At 44.1% G+C, this 26,987-nt stretch overlaps 1 protein-coding gene across 1 annotated transcript in view; it reads right to left on the bottom strand.

Annotated features, from left to right (window-relative positions):
* hspbap1 (hspb associated protein 1) overlaps positions 1-26,987 on the bottom strand; it is a 77,738-nt gene that overhangs the window by 11,883 nt on the left and 38,868 nt on the right. The window contains exons 4-6 of the mRNA XM_067987083.1: positions 22,932-23,068; positions 14,703-14,874; positions 3,814-3,897 (exon numbers count right to left, since the gene is read on the bottom strand). Of these exons, the coding sequence (XP_067843184.1) occupies positions 3,814-3,897; positions 14,703-14,874; positions 22,932-23,068 (393 nt within the window). The remainder of the gene's footprint in view (positions 1-3,813; positions 3,898-14,702; positions 14,875-22,931; positions 23,069-26,987) is intronic.

The raw sequence follows: 26,987 nt of genomic DNA, 5'->3' as shown, positions 1-26,987 counted from the left end.
TTGGCAACGGGCAGTTGCAGGGGCAGTCTGTAAACACCATGTATTATTCAATATGTATAAATGCGTAGGCTTCAAGGAGATCTTGAAACATTTACCTGAGGAAGGAGAAAATCTCCGAAAGCTTGTGAATTTAAAATAAAATTGCTGGACTATAACTTGGTGTTGTAAAATTGTTTACATTTGTTATCTTCAGACTCGACTATTCCAATGCTCTTCTGGCCAGCCGGCCTCCCACCCAACACCCTCCGTAAACTTCAGCTCATCCAAAACTCTGCTACACGTATCCTATCCTGCACTGAGTCCTGCTCACCCATCACCCCTGTCCTCGCTGACCTACATTGGCTTCCAGGCAGTCTAGGCCCAATGTTCTGGAATTCCCTCCCAAAACCCTCTGCCTCACCATCTCCCTTTCCTCCTCCTTCCTTACCACTCACCCCACCACCTCTCCCCTCCTCAATATCTCCTTCTTTGGCTCATCACCCATTTTCTTGATTAATGTCTCTGTGAAGCACTTTGGGTCATTTTCTACTTAAAGGCGATATATAAAATCTAAGTCGTTGTGTTTATTATTATATAAATGTGATTTGTTTATTTCTATGTGCTGATTCCTTAGTTGATTCTCTCCTGGCTCCTTAAACTATCTCTCAGTATTGCAAATATTGCTGCGCTCTTCATTTACAATTGGTAAGAACATAATTTGTAAATACTGATAGCGTATCATGATACTTGGGTGTAGAATGTGACATGAATAAACAAAACATATGCTGAAATAAAAACAGAAAATGCTGGAAATACTCAGCAGCTGTGGAGAAAGAAACAGAGTTAACGTTTCAAGTCGAAGACCTTTCGTCAGAACTGGACCTGAAACGTTAACTCTGTTTCTTTCTCCACAGATGCTGCCTGACTTGCTGAGCTTCTCCGGCATTTTCTGTTTTTATTTCAGATTTCCAGCATCCGCAGTATTTTGCTTTTGAAAACATATGCTGAATCAGTCTCTAATTTAGAAAAAGGTCATGTTCATAAATTTACATTACTCTGCACAATGAGAGTTATAGCTCCTGATTCTTTTGAAAGCCAAGACCTTTAAACATATGACAACGCAGGAGACAATGCTGCAACAAGAGTCAACTGTGTGCACGAATAGGCATGCACGTAATGCAATGCACTCACACACATATCCCATAACGTGTGCAAGTTGTCTAAATTCTCAAACCAACAGCAATACCACTTTGCTTCTTTATGAGTGAGTTGTTTACATGCAAATCCCGTTTGTATTTAAGTAAATGATTCACCTTTTGTGCCTCTGCTCCGTACATCATTCTACCCAGCTGCTTAATTGGATTGCGAGCACAAGGACTGAGTGCCGCTCCTCACTTCTGCACGGCAGTGAAGGAAAGCAAGAGAAGCCTTCCGGGAAGGATGAGTGAATAAAGCTCAAAAAATTTCAAACAGGGTTTTTCCTGTCCGTACGAACATAAGAGAAAAAGAAGGAACTTGCATTTATATAGAGCCTTTCGCGATCTCAGGATATCAAAAGTGCTTTATAGCCAATGAAGTACTTTTTGAAGTGTGGTCACTGTTGTAATTTAGGAAACGCAGCAGCCATTTTGCACACAGCAAGGTTCCACAAATAGCAATGAGATGAATGACCACATATTCTGTTTTTAATGATGTTGGTTGAGGGATAAATGTTGGCCAGGACTGAATATATGAATATGACAGACAGGAAACGACCAGCCCATCCCATACAGTCACGTCGCAATTATGCATCATGACCCCCAATGCTCCCCACCTACCAACAGCCATGTAATCGTCCTGGGAGCGGTTTTAAAAAAAGCCCTAGGCCAAATCAGGGGAACAAAAATCCTGAGAAAATTCTCTTCAATTCCCTCCCGCAAAATTGATCAAACCGACTTCAGGAGACCACAGTGAACATGAGGCACATCACCCAGCAACTTACCTACCTTTTGTATGCAGTGACCGTCGATGACCCTCTGAAAGGAAAAATCTCCCGACATCCAACCTAGTTCTGTGCTTACGTATCTTACACTCGAGCGCCCTGGTTCTCCCTGAGCTATCGAATTCAAGTAATCTAATCCCTTCATTATTTTAAATACCTCAACCCACAATCTCCCTGAATTCCACACTTTTCTAGAGTAAAATGACCAAGCTCTCTAAACCTATCATGGTAACTAAGGGCTTTTAAACTAGCTATTATTCTAGTGGCTCTCCTCTTAGCCTTTTCCAGGGTTTCTATATATCCGACCATGTAAGGGAACAAAAAGTGGACACAGTACTCTAGATGAGGTCTAACCAAGATCTTATACAAGGGCATTACAGTGCTCATTATTTTATATTGAATCGTCCTAGCAACACACGAGCTAGCAACACGACCCAGTACTCTATTAGTCTTCACCATAGCCTCGCAGCACTGATCATGAACCTTTAAAGACTCATGCACTATAACTTCCCGCTCAACAGACTTTAGTACGGAGTCCTGCATATACATTTAACACTACATTTATCGGCATTATATGTCATCTGCCAGACACGGGCCCATTCTCCCATCTGATTGCAATCTTTTTTTCCCTCATCCAGGGTTTTAACACCAGCACAAATCTTTGTGTCATTTGTGAACTTACTGACAGATCCCTCAATGCCTTCATCCAGATCAATATAGATAATGAAGAGTAACAGTTCTAACACAGATCCCTGTGGGAGTCCACTAATAACCAGTCTTTTGAGGGACCTCGGCAGAATTTAAATATTTTTTAAAAAAACTATAGCTACTGCTGCTGCATTGAGCTTTTGGTTGCTCTGATGGTAGTTTTCGTTGTCCTTAGCTGAGCTCGATACCTATCCCTATCACTATGGCCATTATTTTTCTTTCGTCTGCGGAGTATTTTTGCTTTAAGTCTGATATGTCCTTGTACATGACCAGTTGGACACTTTGCTCTGTTTTACCATGTGCTCGTCACCTGACTCTAGGCACATACATATTTGCATTAAAAGGTTACTTTCCTCCTGTGTTTGGTGAGATCCCTGCCTAGCAGGCTGCTCAATCTCCCTGATGCAGGTCCTCTGCCATTTTTGCAAATTCAGCCCTTCTGAAACACAAGTACTTCTTCTGATTTTGATGCAGAAAGAGTTAAAAGTTCACGGTCCCAATAGAATCAGTCAGCTATTTCTGCTAACCTTCCTTACAGTGCTACTGAACAGTCAGCGCCAACTGCAGTATGGGAAAATTACACTCAGCAAACTGAATGACCGGAGAAGGAAGGAGGGAGAAAGAAAGACTTGCATTTATATAGCGCCTTTCACGGCCTCAGATATAACACACTTTACGGACAATGAAGTACTTTGGAAGTGTAGTCACTGTTGCAATATAAGAAACGCAGCAGTCATTTTGAGCACAGCAAGGTCCCACAAGTGATGTTGAGGGATAAATATTGGCCGGGACACCGGGGGAAACTCTCCCGCTCATCTTCGAATAGTGCCGTGGGATCTTCTATATCCACCCGAGGGGGTGGACGGGGCCTTGGTTTAACGTCTCATCCGAAAGACAGCACCTCCAACAGTACAGCACTCCCTCAGTATTACACTGGGAGTGACAACCTAGAGTCTCTGGAGTGGGACTTGAACCCATGACCTTCGGACTCAGAGGCGAGGGTGCTACACACCGAGTCGCGGCAGACACCTGGAGAAGGGCTAGGATGGTGATTATAGCACATGAAGGCACTAAGTTATAAATTAACACTGTCGCTAAAGATTCCTTTCTTCAAAAAAGAAACAGGTAGGGGTTGTATATGTTACCAGTTCAATCCAGGAGTTAATGCTGACAGTGACAGGATCCAAGGATTCTACATAGTGCCACCAATGCCTGGGAACAAACAGGACCTAGAGGGAGAAAGCAAAGATAAGCATGAAGATCACATCAGCAGCAACAAACCCACCGCAAGAAAAATCAGTCTGCATTTTCTCGTGATTGCTTCACTGATTATTAACACTTGTGGTATCATTCAATTCTAAATACGTTCTAGAAAAAGGTAAACCTGAAAAAAATATAGCAGACACAATTCTTTGCTATTAAGGCTACGCCACGGTTTGAAGTTTGCAGTCTCTATTGTTCTCTTTCACTCATACGGGAATCAAGCATTCCATCTGCTCTGATCCAGCATTCTTTGCAGAACCCACACTAGGAAAAGATCACAGCAAAGGGGCTTCATGGAGTTGTCTCCTTTTGCCAACTCCAAAACCAAGGAGAAAGCAAGATGGGCGAGGAAGCAAAGGGTGGAATCATAGCTTGAGTTTTAATATTTGGCTTACTGATGATGCAACTTAAGTGTCAGCCGTGGTTCAGTGGTAGCACTCTTGCCTTTGAGTCGGAAGGTTTTGGGTTTGAGCCCCACTCCAGGCTGACAGTCCAGCGCAGTACTGAGGGAGCACTGCACTGCCAGAGGTGACATCGTTCAGATGAGACGTTACACTGAGGCCCGTCTGCCTTCTCAGGTGAATGTGAAAGATCCCATGGCACTATTTCCAAGAAGAGCAGAGGAGTTCACCCCGGTGTCCTGGCCAATATTTATCCCTCAACCAACATCACAAACAGATTATCTGGTCATCACCACATTGCTGTTTGCGGGAGCTTGCTGTGCGCAAATTGGCTGCCGCCTTTCCTACATTACAACAGTGGCCACTTCAAAAGTACTTAATTGGCTGTAAAGCACTTTGGGTTGTCCTGAGGTGGTGAAAGGTGCTATATAAATACAAGTTTTTTCTTTATTTCATTGCTAACCATGATCACCAATGCCTCTACACACAAGAAACAGCAGTGAACGCAATAGAGAAAAAACCTTTTATTTCATGTTTGAACCGCTTCAATCAGGTTTCCACCCCTGCCAGAGCACTGAAACAGCCCTAATCAAAGTCACAAATGACATCCTATGTGACAATGGTAAACTATCTCTCCTCATCCTCCTCGACCTGTCTGCAGCCTTTGACATGGTTGACCACATAATTTCCCTCCAACACGTCTGCTCCGTTGTTCAATTGGGTGGGACTGCCATCGCCTGGCTCCACTCTTACCTATCCAGTCGCAGACAGAGAATCTCCTGCAATGGCTTCTCTTCCCGCCCCCGCACTGTTACATCTGAAGACCGCCAAGGATCATTCCTTAGCCCCCTCCTATTTCTCATCGACATGCTGCCCCTCGGCAACAGCATCCAAAAATACGTCAGGTTCCACATGTATGCTGACGGCTCTCAGCTCTACCTCACCACCATCTCTCTCAACCCCTCCACTGCCTCTGATTTGTCACGCTGCTTGTCCAACATCCAGTCCTGGATGAGCCAAAATTATCACCAATTAAACATTGGGAAGACTGAAGCCATTGTCTTCGGTCCCTGTCACAAACTCCGTTCCCTATCCACTGATTCCATCCCCCTTCCTGGCCACTGTCGCAGGCTAAACTGGACCGTTCGCAACCTCTGCGTCCTATTTGACGCTGAGCTGAGCACCAACTCCATATCCTCTCCATCACAAAAGACCGCCTACTTCCATCTCCGTAATATCTTCCATCTTTGCCCCTGCCTCAGCCCCATCTGCTGCTGAAACCCTCATTCATGCTTTTGTTGCCTTTAAACTCGACTCTTCCAATGTTCTCCTGGCCGACCTCCCATCTTCCACCATCTGTAAACTTGAGCTCGTCCAAAACTCTGCTGCCCGTATCCTAACTCGTGCCAAGTCCTGCTTACCCACTGCCCCTATGCTCACTGACCTACATTGACACCCGGTCCGGAAGCGCCTCGATTTTCACATTCTCATCCTCGTGTTCAAATCCCTCCATTGCCTCCCTCCTCCCTACTTCTCTAACATCCTCCAGCCCTACAAGACTCTGAGAACTCAGTGTTCCTCCAAGTCTGGCTTCTTGTGCATCCCCCACTTCCTTTGCCCCACCATTGGTGGCTGTGCCTTCAGCCGTATAGGCTCGAAGGTCTGGTATTCCCTCCCTAACTCCTTTAAAATGCTACTTAAAACCTACCTTTTTGATCAATCTTTTGTTCACCTGACCTAATGTCCCCTCCTTTGGTTCAATTGTTGGCTGATTACACTCCTGTGAAGCGCCTTGGAACGTTTTACTATGTTAAAGGCGTTATATAAATGCGAGTTGTTGTTGTTAGCAGTATTTTAAAAGAAAACATTTCAGCTGCTGTCTTACATTTTAGAAATTTCCAGAACTCAAAACTGGACAGTGCAATCCAAAAGAAGCAGGCGGGATCCTAGCTGCAAATGTGGTGAATGTAGAAAAAAAAAATTGATGCCTTGAAGTGTGTGATCAATTTTTTTCTCTTGTGTCATCGATGCCATGATTGCATTCCTCTCAGACTGCCTCATTAAATCGTGCAGCCAAAAAAAAATCCAAATGGCAACCGAACAAACACCCTGCTCTTATGTAAATTCTTCACCATAATATTTCATGATACATGGTGTCCATCCAAAACACTTGGCTGAGGCTTAAGGCACGCCTTACAACTTATGTACAAATTTTGGAAGATTTGGCCCTCTTTATCTCCCTCACACCCTTTGCTGCTTTGGCTACATGACAAGCCGATTACCATTTGCGTTCCCAGTACCCCATAAAAAGCAAAGCACAGTAGAAGCCACTTAACAGATACCCCTGTTAATGGGAATGCTCAGCTGAAGTGTGTTTTTGCTCAGAAAGATTCATTCCAATGGATTCCAAATATTAATACTGCAGATATTGCTTTCTGGGCATGATTCCTAGCCAGCACTGCAACTGAGCTCATTACTGCTTTACTTTAAAGCAAATCAAATATAAGTTAGTGATAGCGTTGCCACAAATACTAATTGCTAAGTGGCATGACTCTTGGAATTGTTATTTTCCTTTTGACCCATTCGAGTATTGAGCTTTGTCAGTGTGTTAGCTGCAAGCCCATACACAAGGATGCACGAAGCACGAGAGCCAGGGATCTGTGGGGAAAACAAAATCACAAAGGGCAAGGGCCTTTATGAGATGTCAACCATAAAATATCAATCACAGCAGCAGCATACTCCCCCCACCTGCATGTGAAATGTCTCTATCAGTGAGTGTTTTAATTGGCTAAACATTCAAGCCTTCATCCAAGAAAGATTTAAATATACCTCCAGGGCTTGAATATCCACCATGTTTCTCGGTGACCACTACTGAACACAGTACTCGAGGTGTAATCTGACCGGAATACTGTACAGTTTTTGCAACACATTCTATGATCGGACCTCTACTGTTTTGGTGATGTAGTTCACCATTCTATTGGCTTTGTTGGTTGCTGTTCCACAGTGAAGGGCAAGTTCAATGTCAAGTCGACTAAATCCTCGATCTCTCTCAATTTCTTTGACACCATTCATGAAATACTTGTGGTACCATTTTTTTTTCTTTGTGCAGTGTTTCACACTTTTCGGTATAAAATTTCTACACATCTTAAATGACACGAAGCTTCTTCACACAAAGCAGTGACAAAATTGGAAGACACTGCCCCAGAAGACCAGAGATGCAGAGTCAATTAGTGTCTAAAAAGGAGACAGGTATCCTTGGGAACTAAAGGTATTAAGGGATACGGAGGCAAGGCCAGCAATTGGGACAAAAAGACAAACAGCAGCCACAGCTAACAAAATGGCAGAGTAGGCTCAGAGAATGGTCCCCTCCTCTTCCTATGACATCACTGTGGACTGCATCAACTTAATCCTTGGTAAATGCATCTCACTTCCAGTGCTTTTTTTAAAAAAACCTTTAGTAAGCTTTAAAAACGCTTAGCTTGGTAATGTAATCATACCAGGCACTTGCTGGATATATTTCTTCAACAGTTAGACCAAACATCTCAACAACAGATTCATTTGTGTCACTGTGTGGTCAGGTCATTCAATCATAGGCATCGATTTGTGTGCAATACTTGGGGTGGGGGGGAGGGAGAAAGAGGCGGGGGGGGAGGGAGAAAGAGGCGGGGGGGAGGGAGAAAGAGGCGGGGGGGGGAGGGAGAAAGAGGCGGGGGGGGGAGGGAGAAAGAGGCGGGGGGGGGAGGGAGAAAGAGGCGGGGGGGGGAGAAAGAGGCGGGGGGGGGAGAAAGAGGCGGGGGGGGGAGAAAGAGGCGGGGGGGGAGAAAGAGGCGGGGGGGGAGAAAGAGGCGGGGGGGGGAGAAAGAGGCGGGGGGGGAGAAAGAGGCGGGGGGGGGAGAAAGAGGCGGGGGGGGGAGAAAGAGGCGGGGGGGGGGAGAAAGAGGCGGGGGGGGGGAGAAAGAGGCGGGGGGGGAGAAAGAGGCGGGGGGGGAGAAAGAGGCGGGGGGGGAGAAAGAGGCGGGGGGGGAGAAAGAGGCGGGGGGGGAGAAAGAGGCGGGGGGGGAGAAAGAGGCGGGGGGGGGAGAAAGAGGCGGGGGGGGAGAAAGAGGCGGGGGGGGAGAAAGAGGCGGGGGGGGAGAAAGAGGCGGGGGGGGGGGGGGAAAAGAGGTGGGGGGGGGGGGTGGTGGGAGAAGAGGGGGGACTAAGTCTGAGGTATTGTCAGACCCTACAATGAAGTGTCACAGTCAGCCTCTTCCCTTGGTGTTTATATCGCTTCCCAGCAGGGCACTGACTCAGTATTGCAACACAATGGACAATCCAGGAGAGGAACACAACAGTTAACGGCGTAATGCAAACCTATAGGCCTAGAATTTTGTTGACGCCGCACCCGTTTTACAGGTTTAAAGCGGGCGCCTAAGCGTCTAATTTGGTGGACGCCCTGGGCACGCACATTCCATGCCGGAAGAGGGCCGCTCACCATATTGGTAAAGGATGAAGTATAGGCATCCAGGTCCTGCAACTGAAACAGGCGTTTTGTCCCTTTGCATATGTAAATAGTGGGCCTATTTCAGGACCCCTTCCTGAAATTGGGCTGCCCTGAACGCTGCCAGCACCGGGCCAGCTGCTTTCAGAATAACCAAGACTACATGCTGCCTAAGCAGCAGTCTTTAAAAATCATTTCAATCCAAGATGTGTTACTAGCTTAAGACACCATCCAATCTGTGTTATTCTTTACATATACACTAGCACATGTTATTACTCTGAGGAAGCTAAAGGACAACAGTGTTCTGCTATGAAATGCAAAACATATTTTGTTGCTGGGGGGGTAAAGTTATGACCCTTCAAGGGCGCAAAAGTCTAATTGCTGTTAATTAAACACTGGCTGTGTTCATTTAGAGTCTAACATCTATTCAGGCTGCAGGTTTGCTTGTCTTATTTAAGTATTACTGGTAGGGGTTTGTTTTAAAGAGGCTGCAGAGATTCTGACTCTGGTATTTTCTGTTCCTGGAGAGTTTCTCTGTACATTCCAAACAACTGCACTTTCTTTCCTTTATACTTTTTTAAAAGAAATTGTGGCCTTGAAATTTAAAAGCACACTTGAAATGTGACAGGCAGAAAATGCACCTCAATACACACCCAATACAAGTGATCACTGTATTCACACTCGCCCTCTGCCCAATTGCATCCCATTCAGCACAATAGCTGATTCAGGTGTAACAAATGAAATACAAAACCTTGATTCCAGCAGAACCGTACCCAATGGTTTTCAATGGTCAGCAAATTGCTGCAAGTACTAATCACTGTACAAAGAAATTATTATTGGTCCTTGAGAAGGGTCGCCTCACAATGTAATGCTTTAAATAGTATAAGTTGTACAGAGTATGGAAGTTTTTGATTTTTATAGTTTAATTTTTTTATTTAAAGAGAGAAGGGAATCTGTTAATTGTATCCGTGTGAATAATATCAATTCGTGTTAATTGTATTCAGGTATCAATTGGAGACTCTCATATCCATTTATATGAGAGCTTATCTAGGGGGTGGTAATGTGGCTCTCTGTGAATAAAGGCTTAGAAGCAACTGAAGACCAGGCTCTAGTATTCTATCCTTCACCACCGGGCTATCCAGTTTGTGACATTTACTTAGCTTTTACAAATTAAATGTATCACTCTCGCCTCCGAGTCAGAAGGTTGTGGGCTCAAGTCCCACTCCAGAAATTTGAGAACAAAGTCTAGGCTGATGTTCCAGTGCAGTACAGTGGGAGTGCTGCACTGTCGGAGACGCTGTCTTTCGATTGAGAAATTAAACCGAGGCCCCGTCTGCCCTCTCAGGTGGACATAAAAGATCCCATGGCACAATTCGAAGAAGAGCAGGGGAGAACACCCCAGTGTCCTGGCCAATATTTATCCCTTAACCAACATCATGAAACAGATTATCTGGTCATTATCTCATTGCTGTTTGTGGGACCTTGCTGTGCGCAAATTGGCTGCTGCATTTCCTACATTACAACAGTGACCACGTTTCAAGATACTTAATTGGATGTGAAGCTTTGAGACATCCTGAGGTTGTGAAAGTCATAAAAAAATTGCAAGCCACCGAAACGTTGAAGAAATCAAAACACAACTGCACTAATTCCTAATGTAGTTGCAAGTAAATGGGGTTAGGACAGAGAAGAGTTAAAAATAAATGGTCCCTAGGAGTCCAAAAGACATAAATGACCAGCAAGTTGGATGGATGAATCATCCACTCTTGTTCCCATATTCTTACATCAATATTTTTCTGGTTTACATAATAGCAAAAAAATGTTATGTTTCAGCATTCAGAAATTGTTGATCTGCACGTAGGGTTTCTTGTCAAATATTATCAAAATTAACTAGTCTTCATTAAGATGTTGTCTGAAATTACCATAAATGAGCAATGCCATCCATCATGTTAATGCACAAAACATGATATTTCACAACTGTATCTACTGTGGATTTTGTAGCACTCAGTTTATACTCAGAACGATGCCTTTCTTCCCCATCCCCCCACCACCACCATTTAGTAAATCGTAATTCAAGCTTTCTAATTTACTGTCACATTTCAGAAAGTAATTTTCATACACTTTTGTAAAATAAGCTTAAATGAATGAGAAATTAATTCTATACATCACTCAATGGATTAAACTGTGTTTGAACACACGACTGAAATTTGTATCATACTGATGAACTGACAAAAAAATAACTTGTGCACAATGGCAGGAAAGGGAAGGGAAAAACATCACAAAAAAAAACCGTCCACATGATCATTGACAGCCCACGCTATGTTGTAAGGCTGGCTCAGTATCACTGTACCGCACACACTAAATACTACAAGGCTAATTTGTTGTGATGATAGAACAATTACAATAATAAAAACACTAGTTTCAAATCATGAAGTGCAATTAACCTGTCCTTGTGACTGGGTAAACAATAAAGACTGCCGCCTCCAATATTTTTCCAACATCTGATTTCTTGTGCCCTCTGTCTGAAGTTTTTAGCAATGTGCAATCTGTGCGCTCCCACTGTTGTCTCCCCCGATCCTCACCTCCCGGTACCAGCCACTCACAAAGGCAGAACGGAGGGGTGAGCAGAGCAAGTACTGAAACTGCATGGTTTCCAACTCCACTGCAAAAAAATTCAACTCGATTTAAAAAGCCATGGTGCGACCAGCATGATATTTCCATGCCTCTCCTCCCTGCCAGCCCCAGTCAATGCTACCTTGAATTCCTACCCAAACCAGCATGTGACGAAAGTCAACACAACTAGGATTGTTCTCCTTACAGCAGAGGAGATTAAGGGGAGATTTAATAGAGGTGTTCAAAATTATGAGGGGTTTTGATAGAGTAGATGGGGAGAAACTGGTGCCACTGGTGGGAGGGTCGGTAACCAGAGGACACAGATTTAAGAAAATTGGCAAAAAAGTCAGGGGGAGGTGAGGAGAATTTCTTTTACTCAGCGAGTTGTTACGATCTGGAATGCACGGCCTGAAAAGGTGATGGATGCAGACTTAATAGTAACATTCAAAAGGGAATTGGATAAATACTTAAAAAGGAAACATTTATAGGGCTGTGGGGAAAGGGCAAGGGAGTGGGACTAATTGGATAGCTCTTTCACAAAGCCAGCCACAGGCACAATAGGCCAAATGGCCTGCTTCTGTGCTGTATGATTCTATGAACTTTGGGATGCTGCAGCTCTTTGATGCAGCATCGCACTTCAAATAACATAATGAACAATTTCCAAAGGTTAAATGGGTCGAATAAGCGGTTGCTGTTAACAAAGTCATTTGTTTTTTAAAATTTATTTTCCTCCTGCAAGTGCACGTGCTTGGAAAGCCTTCAGCTAGGCAAATCACAAAACTTCATTCTGAGACTGTACTGTGCAAAGGCTAAGACAAGCGAGAAGTTTTTTTTTCCTTTTTCTGAAGTAAGATTTCCCATTATTCCAAAGCACTGGCCTTAGAGGTGAAAGGACGGGGCTCCAATCAGTTGCAGTCTCACCCCTCCAACCCTAGGCTCGGCTGACCACGAAACATTACATTAAAGTAAATTTTATTCAGTTTTTCTGTTCCTCACCATTGCCTTTCTGGTGAAACCATGATGTCAGCCGTGGCTCAGTGGGCAGCACTCTTGTCTCCGAATCAGAAGGTTGTGGGTTCAAGTCCCACTCCAGGGACTTGAGCACAAAATCTAAGCCGATACCCCAGTGCAGTACTGAGGGTGTGCTGCACTTTTGGAGGTGCTGCCTTCCAGGTGAGACATTAAAACGAGGCCCCGTCTGCCCTCTCAGGTAAAAGATCTCATGGCACTATTTTGAAGAAGAGCAGGGGGTTTCACCCCTGGTCAATATTTATCCCTGAACCAACATCACTAAAAACAGATTATCTGGTCATTATCACATTGCTGTTTGTGGGACCTTGCCATGTGCAAATTGGCTGCCGCGTTTCCTACCCTACAACAGTGACTACTTTGGCTATAAAGCGCTTTGGGACGTCCCGAAGCTGTGAAAGGCGCTATATAAATGCAAGTTCTTTCTTTCTTTTAGCTGTTGGAAATTTAGCACAAGTTATTTCAAGTTGTACTCTCTCTTAGTCTGATCCCACCTAATACTGTACTATTACTTGCTTTAGTGCTATTTATCTCCCCCAATCCTTTGTGCCCCTGGTTTCTCCCTATCCATTGCTACATCCTGGTGCCCATTCCCCCTGCCAAATTAGTTTAACCCCCCCCACCCCCACAGCATTAGCGAACCTCCTCACGAGGATATTGGTCCCAGCTCCGTTGAGGTATCAACCCGTCCAGCCTGTACAGGTCCCACCTTCCCCAGAAGTGGTCCCAACGCCCCAGGAATATAAAGCCCTCCCTCCTGCACCATCTCTCCAGCCGCGCAAAATGTCTCTCACTTCCCTAAGGAAATCCTCACTCACATCTACAAGCCTCATTAGAAACTGACAAAAGCAAATTAATTAATGCAGCCCTAAGGTTTGGTTGGAAGCTACTGCTCAAGATTCTGAGCTACCATAAGTTACACAGACCCCACATTCCAACATTTGACACAGAAAAGGATCACAATGAAATTCATGCAACAAAACTGATTTTTTTCCCAGTCGATTTCAACATAGACATAAAAAAAATGACTGCCCTTGCCCATACGGAATGTGCACTCTCAGTGCATGTCAAATGTTTAATTGGTTTGTTTTCACCATAAAATGTTTGGGGTCTTTGTGGCCATGCCAAGTTCATACTGCAGTTCACAGATGTCTCTGTCTAAATGATGACAAATGTATTACAAAAGGAGGATATTCAAACATATAACAACTGCCCAACCATATATGCCTGTCTTAAAACTGCAGCTTCTCTCCGGTCTTGGCCTACAGGGCTTTGGCCTATTTCAATATCACTAAAAAATGTAGGCAGTGGAGATCTTCTCAAACATATTTTGTCTTTCTTGTAACCGTCCCAAATTCTGGATAGTACAGCAACAATGTTCTAAGCCATAATAAATCTAAAAGTTGAATGTTACTGTGGTTTTTAGCCAACTATATAGAGTAAGAACAAGGTGAAATCAAGACAGGGTGATTTCACTGCACCATAACTATTAGGCTCCCAAATGGCTCAAATGAATGAATGCACCATGTGGTGTGGTACCAAGATAGGTCCCAAATTCGATCCCAATGGCCCAATTTCAACTGTAGAGGACGTCTCATCAATTCTGAGCTAAGTTGGTGAGGGGAGCAGGGAGGATTTCCTGATTGCTATCCAGTGACCCGTAGTGGAATTGCATACTTTTGGACTTTGAGTGAGCACGGGATCAGGATCAGGCTCAGGCTCAGCTGTAATGCCCCCCTCCCCCATGGAGAAATACCCAGCCAACACCTGCTGTCTGGGTTTACACAGAAGGAATGGTTAATGAGGTGAGATCAAGACACTGGAGAGCTGCTGGCACTCATGGAATGCCCTCTGAAGTGGCCCAACAAGACCCACCACCAGCTTCTCAGGGTAACTAGGGATGGGAAATAAATGCAGCCTTGCCTGCACTGCCCAGATCCAGAAAACATTCTTTATTTAAAAACACCTCATTCCTCTCCTGAAGACACTGGTATATTGCTCTATGAGGGCTGCTCGCTAAACTACTGCTTAAAAGTAAGGTCATCCATTATGTGAAAGTCAGACATTCTATTGAAGCGATAAGACACAACATAATTGCAAGTATTTTTTTTAAGAACCGTTTTTATTTGTAGCACAGCTCTAAAGGACCACTGCAACTAAAACCGAGAAGTGGAGCGCACTGCAGCACATTGTTCACAATGACAGTCCAACACTCTGGAACTTAAGTTCTGGCAAAAAAGCACAATCTTACCTCTCCTGGCCTCAAGGTCACAACGTGCGGCCTGGCACCACGAAATCGAGGGAAGTGCTCCAAATCAGGGTTGACCACGTTCACACTGCTAAATATACTGGACTCTTCATACGGAATTCTGGTGGGATAAAGTAAGGAAGTGTCTTCTGGGGGGAAAAGGTGCCATCTTTTTCTGCAAATATATAAAACAAAAGTCCTTAAATTATTCCAACAAAAAAAAATTGTTTTCTTGTGTATAATACTTAAAAGTTCTTTTTCTTGAAACTTACCGCCCTGTCTCTAGGAGCCATGTATAGTCTCCAGCTGAAAGGGCAAGTGGCAAACTTTCTCCTAAGGCCAGTGTCGCTCTGACGCTAGGAGGTGCGCAACAGCAGCCGTGGGACTACTCTCACTCCAATTGTCCTTCCATCACCGTAAGTGGCACCTGGCCTCTGCTTGGCATCTCTCCGCCTAGCCGAGGCTGGCAATTCAGGATTGTGGGGGGAGTAAATGGATCCTGCATTCTGCAGTGCTGTTGCTTTACACAATAGCACTCAAAATGCTGAACCAACTCACCACACCCCACCCCCAATCAAAATATACATTTATATTTCTTATATTGTGAACTTCTTTGGTACATTTTTGTGTGCATTTAAGGTGAGGGACTTGACCACTGGGAATATATTGCTTTTTCATTTGAGCGTCTAATATCGGCATCAGACACCTTCCCAGTACAGGCATCACACAGAGTAAAGCTCTCCTTAAGCTTCAACCAAAGCCTCAGAAGACCTAATGATTTTATTTTTACCTCCCACACCTTACAATCACTTCGAGTGAAATTGACAATTTAAGTGTCAAATTAGAGCAATTTTATGCTGTGGCACCATGCTTACTATTTTCTGACTTAAGAATGCCCTAAACTCATTTCACCTACTGCAACTAGCTAAAGGAAACTTTCAGCCAATTAGTCTGGGCTGTATTTAAATCCAGGTCTCAGCAATGAATAGACAACATTCTAAACCACTGCACCATCCTGTCTCTGAACTGAAGAGATAATTGTTAAAAGCTGTCGATTTTCAGCAAATTGGCTCTACAGCAAAGGACCCTTCTCCAGAGAGTCAAGAGCTCAGCAGACTCAAACATAAACTGTAGCTTCCTTTTTTAAAAAAAATGAATGCATATTGTCGGGGAAGGGGGTGAAGCAAGCTATCTGCCCAACCTTTCAGTGGGGTAATGGCGTCTGATGTAAGACCTTTAAAGGATTGGGAATAAAATAAGTTATTCTGGTGAGAAAAGAGGATGAACGGGGGAGATGGTTGGCAGATTTCAATATGCATTTGCAGAAAATCCTTTCCTTCTATCATTTTGACCTCTTACAATGATTGTGATGTCAGGTAAACTAGGATTAAAATGGATTTAAATCGCAAATACTGACACCTCAAAATGTGTTCAGATCTTATTCTGCCTCAGTTTACAGCTATTTTACTCCAGTTCACTAAGGATCCATGTGCAGTGGGAGGGGATTTAAACTCGGTCACAAACCCGAGCCTGGACAAATCCGGTAAATCATTGCCAGAATCTCCAACCGCATTTGAGACTTGGCACAAGAGATAGGTCTGATAGATGTTTGGAGATTGCTGCACTACACAGGAACAAGTCTTCCCTTTCATTCACCGCCATACGATTTGTAATTTTCGAAATGATCTCTTTAATGACTTCAAAGTCACCTGCCCAAGCTGCACCAGGGCAGTTCGTCTAAACAATCAGCAGACAATCTTTTTAGATCACTGTCCAATTTCTTCTTCCCTCACCCCAGTGGATGAGGCAACCGTCCCCACTGCTTTGTTCAACCAAAGCTAAATTTCTGACCCTTTTAAACAGAGCAAGTAACAGGCTTCTTACATAATAACAGCACTCCAGATGTATCTCCCACATTCCTATGGGAGACGGCCAAAGCTTCCTCAGAGGTGCAGTCATTACTATGCATCTACTCACAAAAAATTCAAAGTTGAAACAGATTCAGAATCTTGAAAGAGAGTTTGAAGCCCTGGAGGGAGAAATTACATAAACCAAGCAGATTGTACACAACCAATGCAATTTAGTTAAATCTACAATGCAGCCCAATTCGCTCCTCATACAAACCAGAATGTTCCCTCTTTTGAGCTAGGCAAAACTACCCTCATAATTGTGATAAAACTGCAACTTCTCTATTCTAGTAGCATCCACTTTCTTGAACTACTGATACTTTAATTGTGATCAATTAATAATAATAAGGCTTGGTATTCCATTGAGTATAGAAGATTAATGGGTGAACTAATTGAGATGTTTAAGAGGATTAAAGGATTTGATAGGGTCGATAGAGAGGAACTATTTCCCCTGGTGGGGGCGTCCAGAACAAGGGGGCATAACCTTAAAATTAGAGGTAGGCCATTCAGGGGTGATGTCAGGAAGCACTTCTTCACACAAAGGGTAGTGGAAATCTGGAACTCTTCCCCCAAAAATCTGTTGAGGCTGGGGGTCAATTGAAAATTTCAAAATGGAGATTGATAAGACTTTTGTTTCACAAGGATATTAAGGAATATAAAACTAAGACGGGTAAATGGAATTAAGGTACAGATCAGCCATGATCTAATTGAATAGCAGAACAGGCTCGAGAGGGTGAATAGCCTACTCCTGCTCCTAATAGACTGCCCTTGTCTCGAAAAACAATGCTGTAAAACTCTTTATAGGATCAATCATAGCATCTGACACTCCCTGTTCCCACTAATATACCCCCCCACCCCCCCCACCAGAAGAAAAAAAAAAAATTTTTTGTGAATTTTCCCATCTAACTTATCTTCAGAACAGAAAGGTTCTTTGAAAGCCCTCTTTTTTCTTCAATTTGCTCTCAGGATGTGGGCATCACTGGAAAGGCCACATTTATTGCCCATCCCTAGGTGCCCTGAGAAAGGCTGCCTTCTTGAACCGCTGCAGTCCCTGTGATGATTGTGTTCCCGCGATGGTAAGGAATTCTAGGATATTGTCCCAGCGACGATGAATGAATGGTGATATGTGTCCAAGTCAGGATGGTGTGCAACTCAAGAGGGCAACTTGGAGGTTATGGGGTTCCCAAGACATTGCTGTTCTTGTCCTTCTCAGTGGTAAACGTCACAAGGGAGGGAGAAGCTACTGAAGCAAGCTTGGCGAGTTGCTGCAGTTCACTTGACCGATGCCCCTGCCATTCAGTATGCACCAGTGCACTCTGACTGCAGTATGTACTGTCCACAGGACCCATTGCGGCAACTCATCAAGCTTGCTTCGACAGCACGTCCCTACCCTGCATTCACCATAGAATCATAGCAAATTTATGGTACAGGAGGAGGCCATTCAGCCCATCGTGTCCACATTGGCCAAAAATGAGCCACCCGGCCTAATCCCACTTTCCAGCACTTGGTCCGTAGCCTTGTAGGTCGCGGCACTTCAAGTGCACATCCAGGTACTTTTTAAATGAGTTGAGGGTTTCTGCCTCTACCACCCTTTTAGGCAGTGAGTGCCAGACCGCTATCACCCTCTGAGTGAAAAAAAGTTTCCTCAGCTCCCCTCTAATCCTTCTACCCAATTACTTTAAATTTATGCCCCCTGGTTATTGACCTCTCTGCTAAGGAAAATAGGTCCTCCCTATCCACTCTATCTAGGCCCCTCATAATTTTGTACACCTCAATTAAATCACCCCTCAGCCTCCTCTGTTCCAATGAGGACAACCCCAGCCTATCCAATCTTTCCTCATACCTAAAATTCTCCAGTCCTGGCAACATCCTCACAACTCTCCTCTGTACCCTCTCTGGTGTAATTACATCCTTCCTGTAATGTGGTGACCAGAACTGTGCGCAGTACTCAAGCTGTGGCCTAACTAGTGTTTTATACAGTTCTAGCATAACCTCTCTGCTCTTATGTTCTATGTCTCAACTAATAAAGGAAAGTATTCCATATGCCTTTTTAACCACCTTATCTACCTGTCCTGCTACCTTCAGGGATCTGTGGACATGCACTCCAAGGTCCCTTTGTTCCTCTACACCTTTCAGTATCCTCCCATTTATTGTGTACTCCCTTGCCCTCCCCAAATACATTACCACACACTTCTCCGGATTGAATTCCATTTCACACTTTTCTGCCCACCTGACCAATCCACTGATATCTTCTTGAAGTCTATAGCTTTCCTCTTCGCTATCAACCACACAGCCAATTTTTGTATCATCTGCAAACTTCTTAATCATGCCCTACATTTAAGTCCAACACCGAGAAGGACAAGAGCAGCAAAGTGAAAGAAACACCACCGCCTCCAAGTCACACACTATCCTGACTTGAACACACACTGCCATTCCCTTGATCATTGTTGGGTTAATATCTTAGAATTCCCTGTCTTAACACCATCACAGAAACTTCACCAGCACAAGAACTGCAGCAGTTCAAGGCGGCGGCCCACCACCACTTGCTCAGGGCAACCAGGGATGGGCAATAAATATCGGCTTTGCCATCGTCACCCACATCCAGACAACAAATTTTAAAAAGGGGTAAAATGGGGGGGGGGGGTGCCATGGAGTCAAAAGTTCAGGGGAAATTGGGAGAAAAAAAATCTTACAGTTGGAAAAAATGGTTTTGTGTACATCACCAATATTTATCCTCAGTCTATTCTCTACGAATGTACGAGTATAATTTAGGCTGACACTCCAGTACAATGCTGAGGGAATGCTGCACTGTCGGAGGTGTCTTCTTTCAGATTAGATATTAAATCGAGGCCCTATCTTCCCTCTGAGGTGGGTATAAAAGATCCCATGGCACTATTTTGAAGAACAATATTTATCCTTCAACCAACATCACTTAAAAAAAAAAACAGACCAACTGGTCATTATCACATTACTGTTTGTGGGACCTTGATGTGCGCAAATTGGCTGCCACGTTTCAAATATTACAATAGTGACTGCACTTCAAAGTACTTCATTGGTTGAGGTTGTGAAAGGCGCGATATAAATGCAAGTCTTTCTTGCAAATCTTGCATAAAACAACACAATAAGAATCTGTAAATGGGACTCTCTCTACTAAACCGATAAAAAAAACTATAAAATACCCAACAATTTACATTGTCTTTTCTCCCCTCTTCTATTCATTTACTATCTCATTAAAATTTGCATCACTGCAAAATTGCAGTGCTCTTCCTGAGAACAGTCAGCAATTACAAGTGGGACCAACTAGTACTCAGTATTCTCTCCAAAATTCAGTTTGTGTATGCGGTTTTCGCAATATCTCAGCCCCAGTACTTATTTGCCAATTGTCCTGAAGACTGGTCAGGTTTGAGAAAGCACATTCAAAGCAAGACATAGAGTTTTACAGCACCAAAGGCAGCCATTCTGCCCATCGTACCTGTCCTGGTTCTCTGAGCGAGCCACCTGCTTAATCCATTGCCCTGCCCTCTCCCCATACCATTTTGAATTTTTATTTATTAACTATATATCCACTTCTCTTAAAAGGTATTATGGATTCTGCTTCCATCACTGTAACATTCCACCTCCTAACCTCTCCTCTTGTCCTTTTGGTGATCTTCAATTTACATCCCCTAGTTATCTACTCACCAATCAGTAGAATCAACCCCTCATAATTTTGTAAACCTCTTCCTGTGAAGCATTTTGGCATGTCCTAACGATGTGAAAAACACTATATAAATGCAAGTTTGTTTTTCTTTTCATACCAGGACTTGATACCCGAGTCGACATGGAATCTACAACGCAGAAACAGGCCATTCGACCCAACTGGTCTATGCCGGTGTTTATACTCCACACAAGCCTCCTTCCACTTTAATCACCTCTTCCCAACTGCCCCCCCACCCCGTACCCCTCAATTCTCTTCTTCTTTCATCATTGAGCCTCCCCTTAAATGCATCAGTGCTATTTGCTTCAACCACTCCACTGGCAACGAGTTCCACATTCTCACATATTTCTATGCAAAGAAATTCTTTATTTGATTTGTTAGTGGCTATCTTATATTTATCCCCCCCCCCTTGTTCTGGATTCACCAACAAGTGAGAATAGTTTCTCCACAAACACCCTATCGAACCCCCTTCATAATTTTAAAAACCTCTAAGCAGGTCTCCTCTCCGTCTTCTCTTCTCCAAAGAAAAGAGCCCCAGCCTGCTCAGACTTTTCTGATAGTTGCATCCTCTCAATTCTGGTAACATCCTTGTATCTCTAGACTTCTTGTATACCTCCAAGAACACAGATGAAACTGCGCACAGATTGTATCCTCACTCTCAGTGAGGCAATTCCATTTATTTCTTTCTTGGGGAGTATAACTTACATGCTTACACCTGTTCTGAAGGCAGTCAGAGCAAATGGCAGATGGAGCATGAATGGGGTAATCTGGTCAAAAGTTAACTTCCAGTTTTATACAGGTATGCATCAAAATTGGCACGGACACAAAGCTTGCCCCATAAATTGATCAGATGAAAACTGGCACTGGATCAACACATTTAATTTAGTTAATTTGCATTGTGAAACAGATTCTGGACGTTATCCAACATCAGTATCAGACTATGAAGAGATTAATCTTATGTGATGCTGGCAGTGCCCCAAACCCTGTTAAAACAATAGTGGCAGTGTGGGTTGGAATCACAGAATCTTACAGCACAGAAGGAGCCCGTTCGGCCTGTTGCACCTGTGCTTTTAAAGATTTGTGTATCTGAACCACTAAGTCTCTGCTTCTCTACTTTATTTGCATATATTTCCTCTCCTTATTCTTCCTCCTAAAACCACCTCACATTTCTCCGTAATAAGTTTCATCAGACATCTATGTGCTCAATCTACTAATCTGTCTATGTCCTCCCGAGGTCACTTACAACCTGCTTAACAGTTAATCATGCTCACTATTTGTGTGTTGTGTGCAAATTTGGATATTGTGCCCTGATACCCAAGTGATTTATGTATGAAAAGTGCAGTGATCCCAACACTGACCCATGACATCATGATTTACATCCCTCCAGTACTAAACAATTCATTAACCAACACTCTCTTTTCTGTCCATTAATCAACACTATCCATACACTTTAATATCTTGTGCCACATTTTATTAACAATCCCCCATACAGCCCTTTATCAAATACCTTTATATTTTGCACCCGCAAACCTGACAATTTCCAATTTTTGACCACACTCTGAATTGGAACAGTAGAGCGAGGGGGGTCAGTGTTTCTCTATAGAACAGGAGAGGAAATTCAATACCCAAGGCAATTCTTGTGCTTCCTCTCTTTATAATTGCCAATTATCTCTTTTCTCCTAAAGGCATGTCTCTTGCTGTCATCCAGATCCATCAGCACCAATAGCCATCTAATGCCTTTGCCCATTCCTCAGTTGTGATTCCTCCTCCTCCTCCTCCTCCTCCCACCCCAGTGTCCTGCCCAACATTCATCTGTCAAACCAACCCATAAAACAGATAATCTGGTCATCACCACACTGCTGTTTGTGGGATCATACTGCGTACAAGTTGGCTGTCGCATTTCCTACATTACAAAAGTGACTACGCTTCAAAAGTACTTAATTGGTTGTAAACGCTTTGGGACGTCCTAAGGTTGTGAAAGGAGTTATATAAATGCAAGCATTTCTTTTTTTTCCTTCTGTGCCCCCAGGAGATGCGGAGGTCAACTGTAAATCCCCACCTGGTGCTCTGACAAAGATCTGCTAACTCAGCACAGAACAGGAATTGAATCTGGGCCCTTCATTCTGCATGATTCAGTGTTTTTTTTAAACTCACTAAGATATCTGGGGAAACCGCTGTGGTGTTCCTCTTAATTGCCATTTATAGAACAGCAATGGTGGGAAGAGGAAGTAGTTTTCCCGCCACCTCGGTCAGCAAACTATGAATAGCATGGGACAGTGGGGGGAGGAGTGTTATCTTTTTATAGGTAACACTTGTACTATGTGATGTCCTGGACTGGTTTTAATTGCCTGAGGGGGTCGGATTGGAATTCTCCAGAGTGATTTTTTCCATTATTGGCCCTGGGTTTTTTCTCTTTTTTTTGCCTCTCCCAGGAGATTACACGGCTGAGGGGGGAGCGGGAGGGGGGTGGTGGTGGAGGGAAGAAGTGTTTAGCAATGATGGTCCGACTACCATGAGTGTGGGGCAGGCTTGATGGACCAGCTGGTCTTTTCCTGCCCGTCAATTTCATATGTTCGGAAGTAAAAATTTTAAAACAGGGAAAGATATCTAAAATGAATTTTGCTGTACCTTCCTTGTACTTGCAAAACTAGATTGCATCCGTAAGAATCAAGGTGACAGGGGGTGTTTGCTGCTTCACTGCCAATCCACAGTGTGCTGTCTCGTCCATCTCTCCCAGGGAACCCAAAGTCAGACCAGATTACGTCCTACTAAAGAAATGTACATGTTAGCATACCATTATTTAATTTTCAAGCCTTCGTTCCCCTCAGTCTCCTTGCATGGCAATGCTTAATTGGTCTCCATTGATGCTATTCTGTAGCTGACCTCCAGGAGGTGTGTAGGAGCCACCCAAAATGATTGATCCTCCACTTTTCTCTCTCTTTTATTGGCCCTTGTGCTTCTTCACAGTGGCACAGCTGATCCTAATCGCATTTACACCAGACCCTTGCAGCTGGCGGAGAAAGGATATGTTGACTCCATCAGTCTGGCCTGGATTTGAGCCCAAGTACAAGTGAAAAGACAGTGAACTAATGGCTACACCACCCAGTCCCCCAAGACATAAACCTCAGAATTTGACCGAACATTTGTCACCTTCCCTGTCTGTATTCCACTGTCCATTTCTTACTTTTTCTAAATGAATTTATCGTTCAGTCCAAAATGTTCCCAATTCTGCATGTTCTCCACATTTTGTTATCAAAATCCATTTTGTCACTTACATAATGCTTAGATTAGAAACTGGGATCTTTGCCTGTTAACAAGCCAGTCTCAAGGGAAATTACACAAACCAATTTGTTAGGTGTAATAATGCTGATGTCATCTAGGAACGATCATAACCCGAATGCTGCCAACTGGATGAGATCACGTATTTGTCTACTTCGTATTAATATCCTTAGCTTGTACCAGATGCTGAGTGTTTTCAAGTATTTTAATTTTTTTCTAACTCGTTCCTCACACCAAACACGCGGAATCGTCCCTTTCCAATTCCAGACTCCTTAGTGGAAAAAAAAAGTAGCCTGGTGAAGAGCAAGATTCCACCACTCTATCTTTTACACTTGTTGGTCAATTCAAGTGTTACACTGTTGTCAGTGGCAGAAGGGTTGGTAACCAGAGGACACAGATTTAAGGTAATTGGCAAAAGAATGAGAGGCGAGATGAGGAGAAATTTTTTTTATGCAGAGAGTTGCTACGATCTGGAATGCACTGCCCGAAAGGGCGGTGAAAGCAGATTCAATAGTAACTTTCAAAAGGGAATTGGGTAAATGCTTGAAGGGGAAAAACGTGAAGGGCTATAGGGAAAGGGCAAGGAAGTGGGACTAATTGGATAGCTCTTTCAAAGAGCCGGCACAGGACGATGGTCCAAATGGCCTCCTCCTTCTATGATTCGATGATACTAAGAGTGTCCACAGATAAGGGTATGTGGACCCTCAAGAGCATCCACTAATTCCACATCACACTTCAATCAACGGGAGGTGCACTTACTGTACAGTGGAACAGAGAAACATGATAGAATACTGTTTAAACGTACAAATTATCTTATGGCTTCAGCATCATTTTTGAAATCTTTTATTTGGAATCTGAACCTGATAAACATCAGTTGATAGCTTATCGGATTAAAAGAAAATTCAATCTGACTTTTCCAAGACATTTACTCAATGTAACGGGAGCAATAATCCTGCAGGAAAGCATTTTTACGACTAATAGATGATCTGCAAAAACTGTACAGTCTACATTCCTTGATAGAAATTTACTGTTGGCAATAACTTGAACCATTCTAACAGTGAGTAGGATGAAATGCTGCGAATTTGCAACTTTAACAATCAGTCATGAAAAGCTTAACCTTTTGTTTGGGATGAAACAGCCACAAAAAAAAGGTACTAACCAGCTAAACACCAGCTGTGTTTTTGGGTTTATAGTCCTGGTACGACAGTGTCGTTTTTATGTTACTGGATTAGTGATCCAGAGGTCGTGAGTGCTAATCCCACCAAGGCAAGTTGTGAATTTGAATTAATTTTGTGGGTTGGCACCAGAAAAAATATCCATGAAACACAACTGGTTCACTAACACCCTTCAGGGAAGGAAACCTGCCACTCCTGGCCTACACACGACTCCAGTTCCACACTATGTGGTTGACTCTTAATGGTGTTGTGGTAACTAGGGATGGGCAAAAAAAGAAAACTCATGGAATCTTACAGCACAGAAGGAGGCCATTCGGCCCATCGTGCCTGTGTCGGCTCTTCGTATTGTAGAAAAGATACTGGAATTTTGTCCAAAACAACTATACAAAAAAAAGCCCTTAAAACGTAGCAACATTTCCATATTGGTTTCAAATCCACTACACATCAGACCTAGCTGATGGCATTGCACGTTTAGTGTTCCCTTCTGGCTAACGATGCTTCTTTTAGCTCAGCGAGGCAATGATTAAGTTGGCTGAAGGGCTCTCCACATGCGATGTGTGTCTGCTACAATCACTAACGCCACTGCTGATGCTCTGCTTGCTGTATGATTTTTTTTTTCTGTTTACAATGTGACTGCAAGTAGTTAAGGGCAGTGCTGCAACGTAACAGCGTTCAATGCCTTCACTTGCCACCTACGAAGGTGCTTTTAAGCTGCTGCAGTGCCACTGGGCTCCCGAAGGGCACGTTTTGCGCAGCCAGCCGGTGTGAGGACAACACAGTGTGCTGACAACACAGTGTGCTGAGAGTTCGGTACGTGTGGGAGTTTGGTGAAGTGGGGGAAGGAGGTGCTGCTTTGCCTTGCTTTTCCTGCAGAGCGGTAGTGGACCTGAGAGCGGAGAGCGGCGGGAGAGAGCGAGACCAGAGCGGGGATAAAAACAGCGCGGAGAGAGCGAGAGTTCAGTCGGTGAGCGGCGGTAAAGAGCGAGACCAGAGCGGGGATAAAAACAGTGCGGAGAGAGCGAGAGTCCAGTCGGTGAGCGGCGGTAAAGAGCGAGACCAGAGCGGGGATAAAAACAGCGCGGAGAGAGCGAGAGTTCAGTCGGTGAGCGGCGGGAGAGAGCGAGACCAGAGCGGAGATATAAACAGCGCGGAGAGAGCGAGAGTCCAGTCGGTGAGCGGCGGGAGAGAGCGAGACCAGAGCTTACTCTGAGAGCGAGACTCTGAGACCAGCGGCAGTTCGGGGTGACGTCACCAGTCAGAAAGTGACGAGGCACAGGGGAGGCAGCTGATTGGTGAGTAGGTTCAGGTGAGTATTTCTACCATTTTACTGTAAGTAAAGTAATAAGAAAGGGCAGATCTGCAGGTTTTATAGCAGATAGTGTTTTTTTTTAGTGAACCTAGGTCCCTAGTATAGTTAACATTTTCTAATTTCAACGTAATTTAAAAGGGGTAACTAAGCTAAGGCAAGTCATGGCAGCAGACCTCGCACCCGTGATATGCTCCTCCTGCAAGATGTGGGAAGTCATGGACACTACCAGTGTCCCTGCCGACCATGTGTGCGGGAAGTGTGTCCACCTGCAGCTACTGACCGATCGTATCTCGGAGCTGGAGCTGCGGGTGGACTCACTGTGGAGCATCCGCGATGCAGAGAAACTCGTGGATAGCACGTTTAGCGAGTTGGTCACACCGCAGGTAAAGGGTATACAGGCAGGAAGTGAATGGGTGACCACCAGGAAGAGTAAGAGGTGCAGGCAGGGAGTGCAGGGGTCCCCTGTGGCCATCCCCCTCTCAAACAGATATGCCACTTTGGATGCTGTTGGGGGGGATGACTGATCAGGGGAAGGCTGCAGCAGCCAACTTCCTGGCACCACGGGTAGCTCTGCTGCACAGGCTGGGAGGAAAAAGAGTGGCAGAGCTATAGTGATAGGGGACTCAATTGTAAGGGGAATAGACAGGCGTTTCTGCGGCCGCAACCGAGACTCCAGGATGGTGTGTTGCCTCCCTGGTGCAAGGATCAAGGATGTCTCGGAGCGGCTACAGAACATTTTGGAGGGGGAGGGCGAACAGCCAGCTGTCGTGGTGCACATAGGCACCAACGATATAGGTAAAAAAGGGGATGAGGTCCTAAAAGCAGAATATAGGGAGTTAGGAGGTAAATTAAAAAATAGGACCTCAAAGGTAGTAATCTCAGGATTGCTGCCAGTGCCACGTGCTAGTCAGAGTAGAAATA

Source organism: Heptranchias perlo, chromosome 7 (genome assembly GCF_035084215.1).
Source record: "Heptranchias perlo isolate sHepPer1 chromosome 7, sHepPer1.hap1, whole genome shotgun sequence".
NCBI classification, from domain to species: domain Eukaryota; kingdom Metazoa; phylum Chordata; class Chondrichthyes; order Hexanchiformes; family Hexanchidae; genus Heptranchias; species Heptranchias perlo.
The sequence above is the reverse complement of the archived record's forward strand: the minus strand, read 5'-3'. Positions and strand labels throughout refer to the sequence as shown.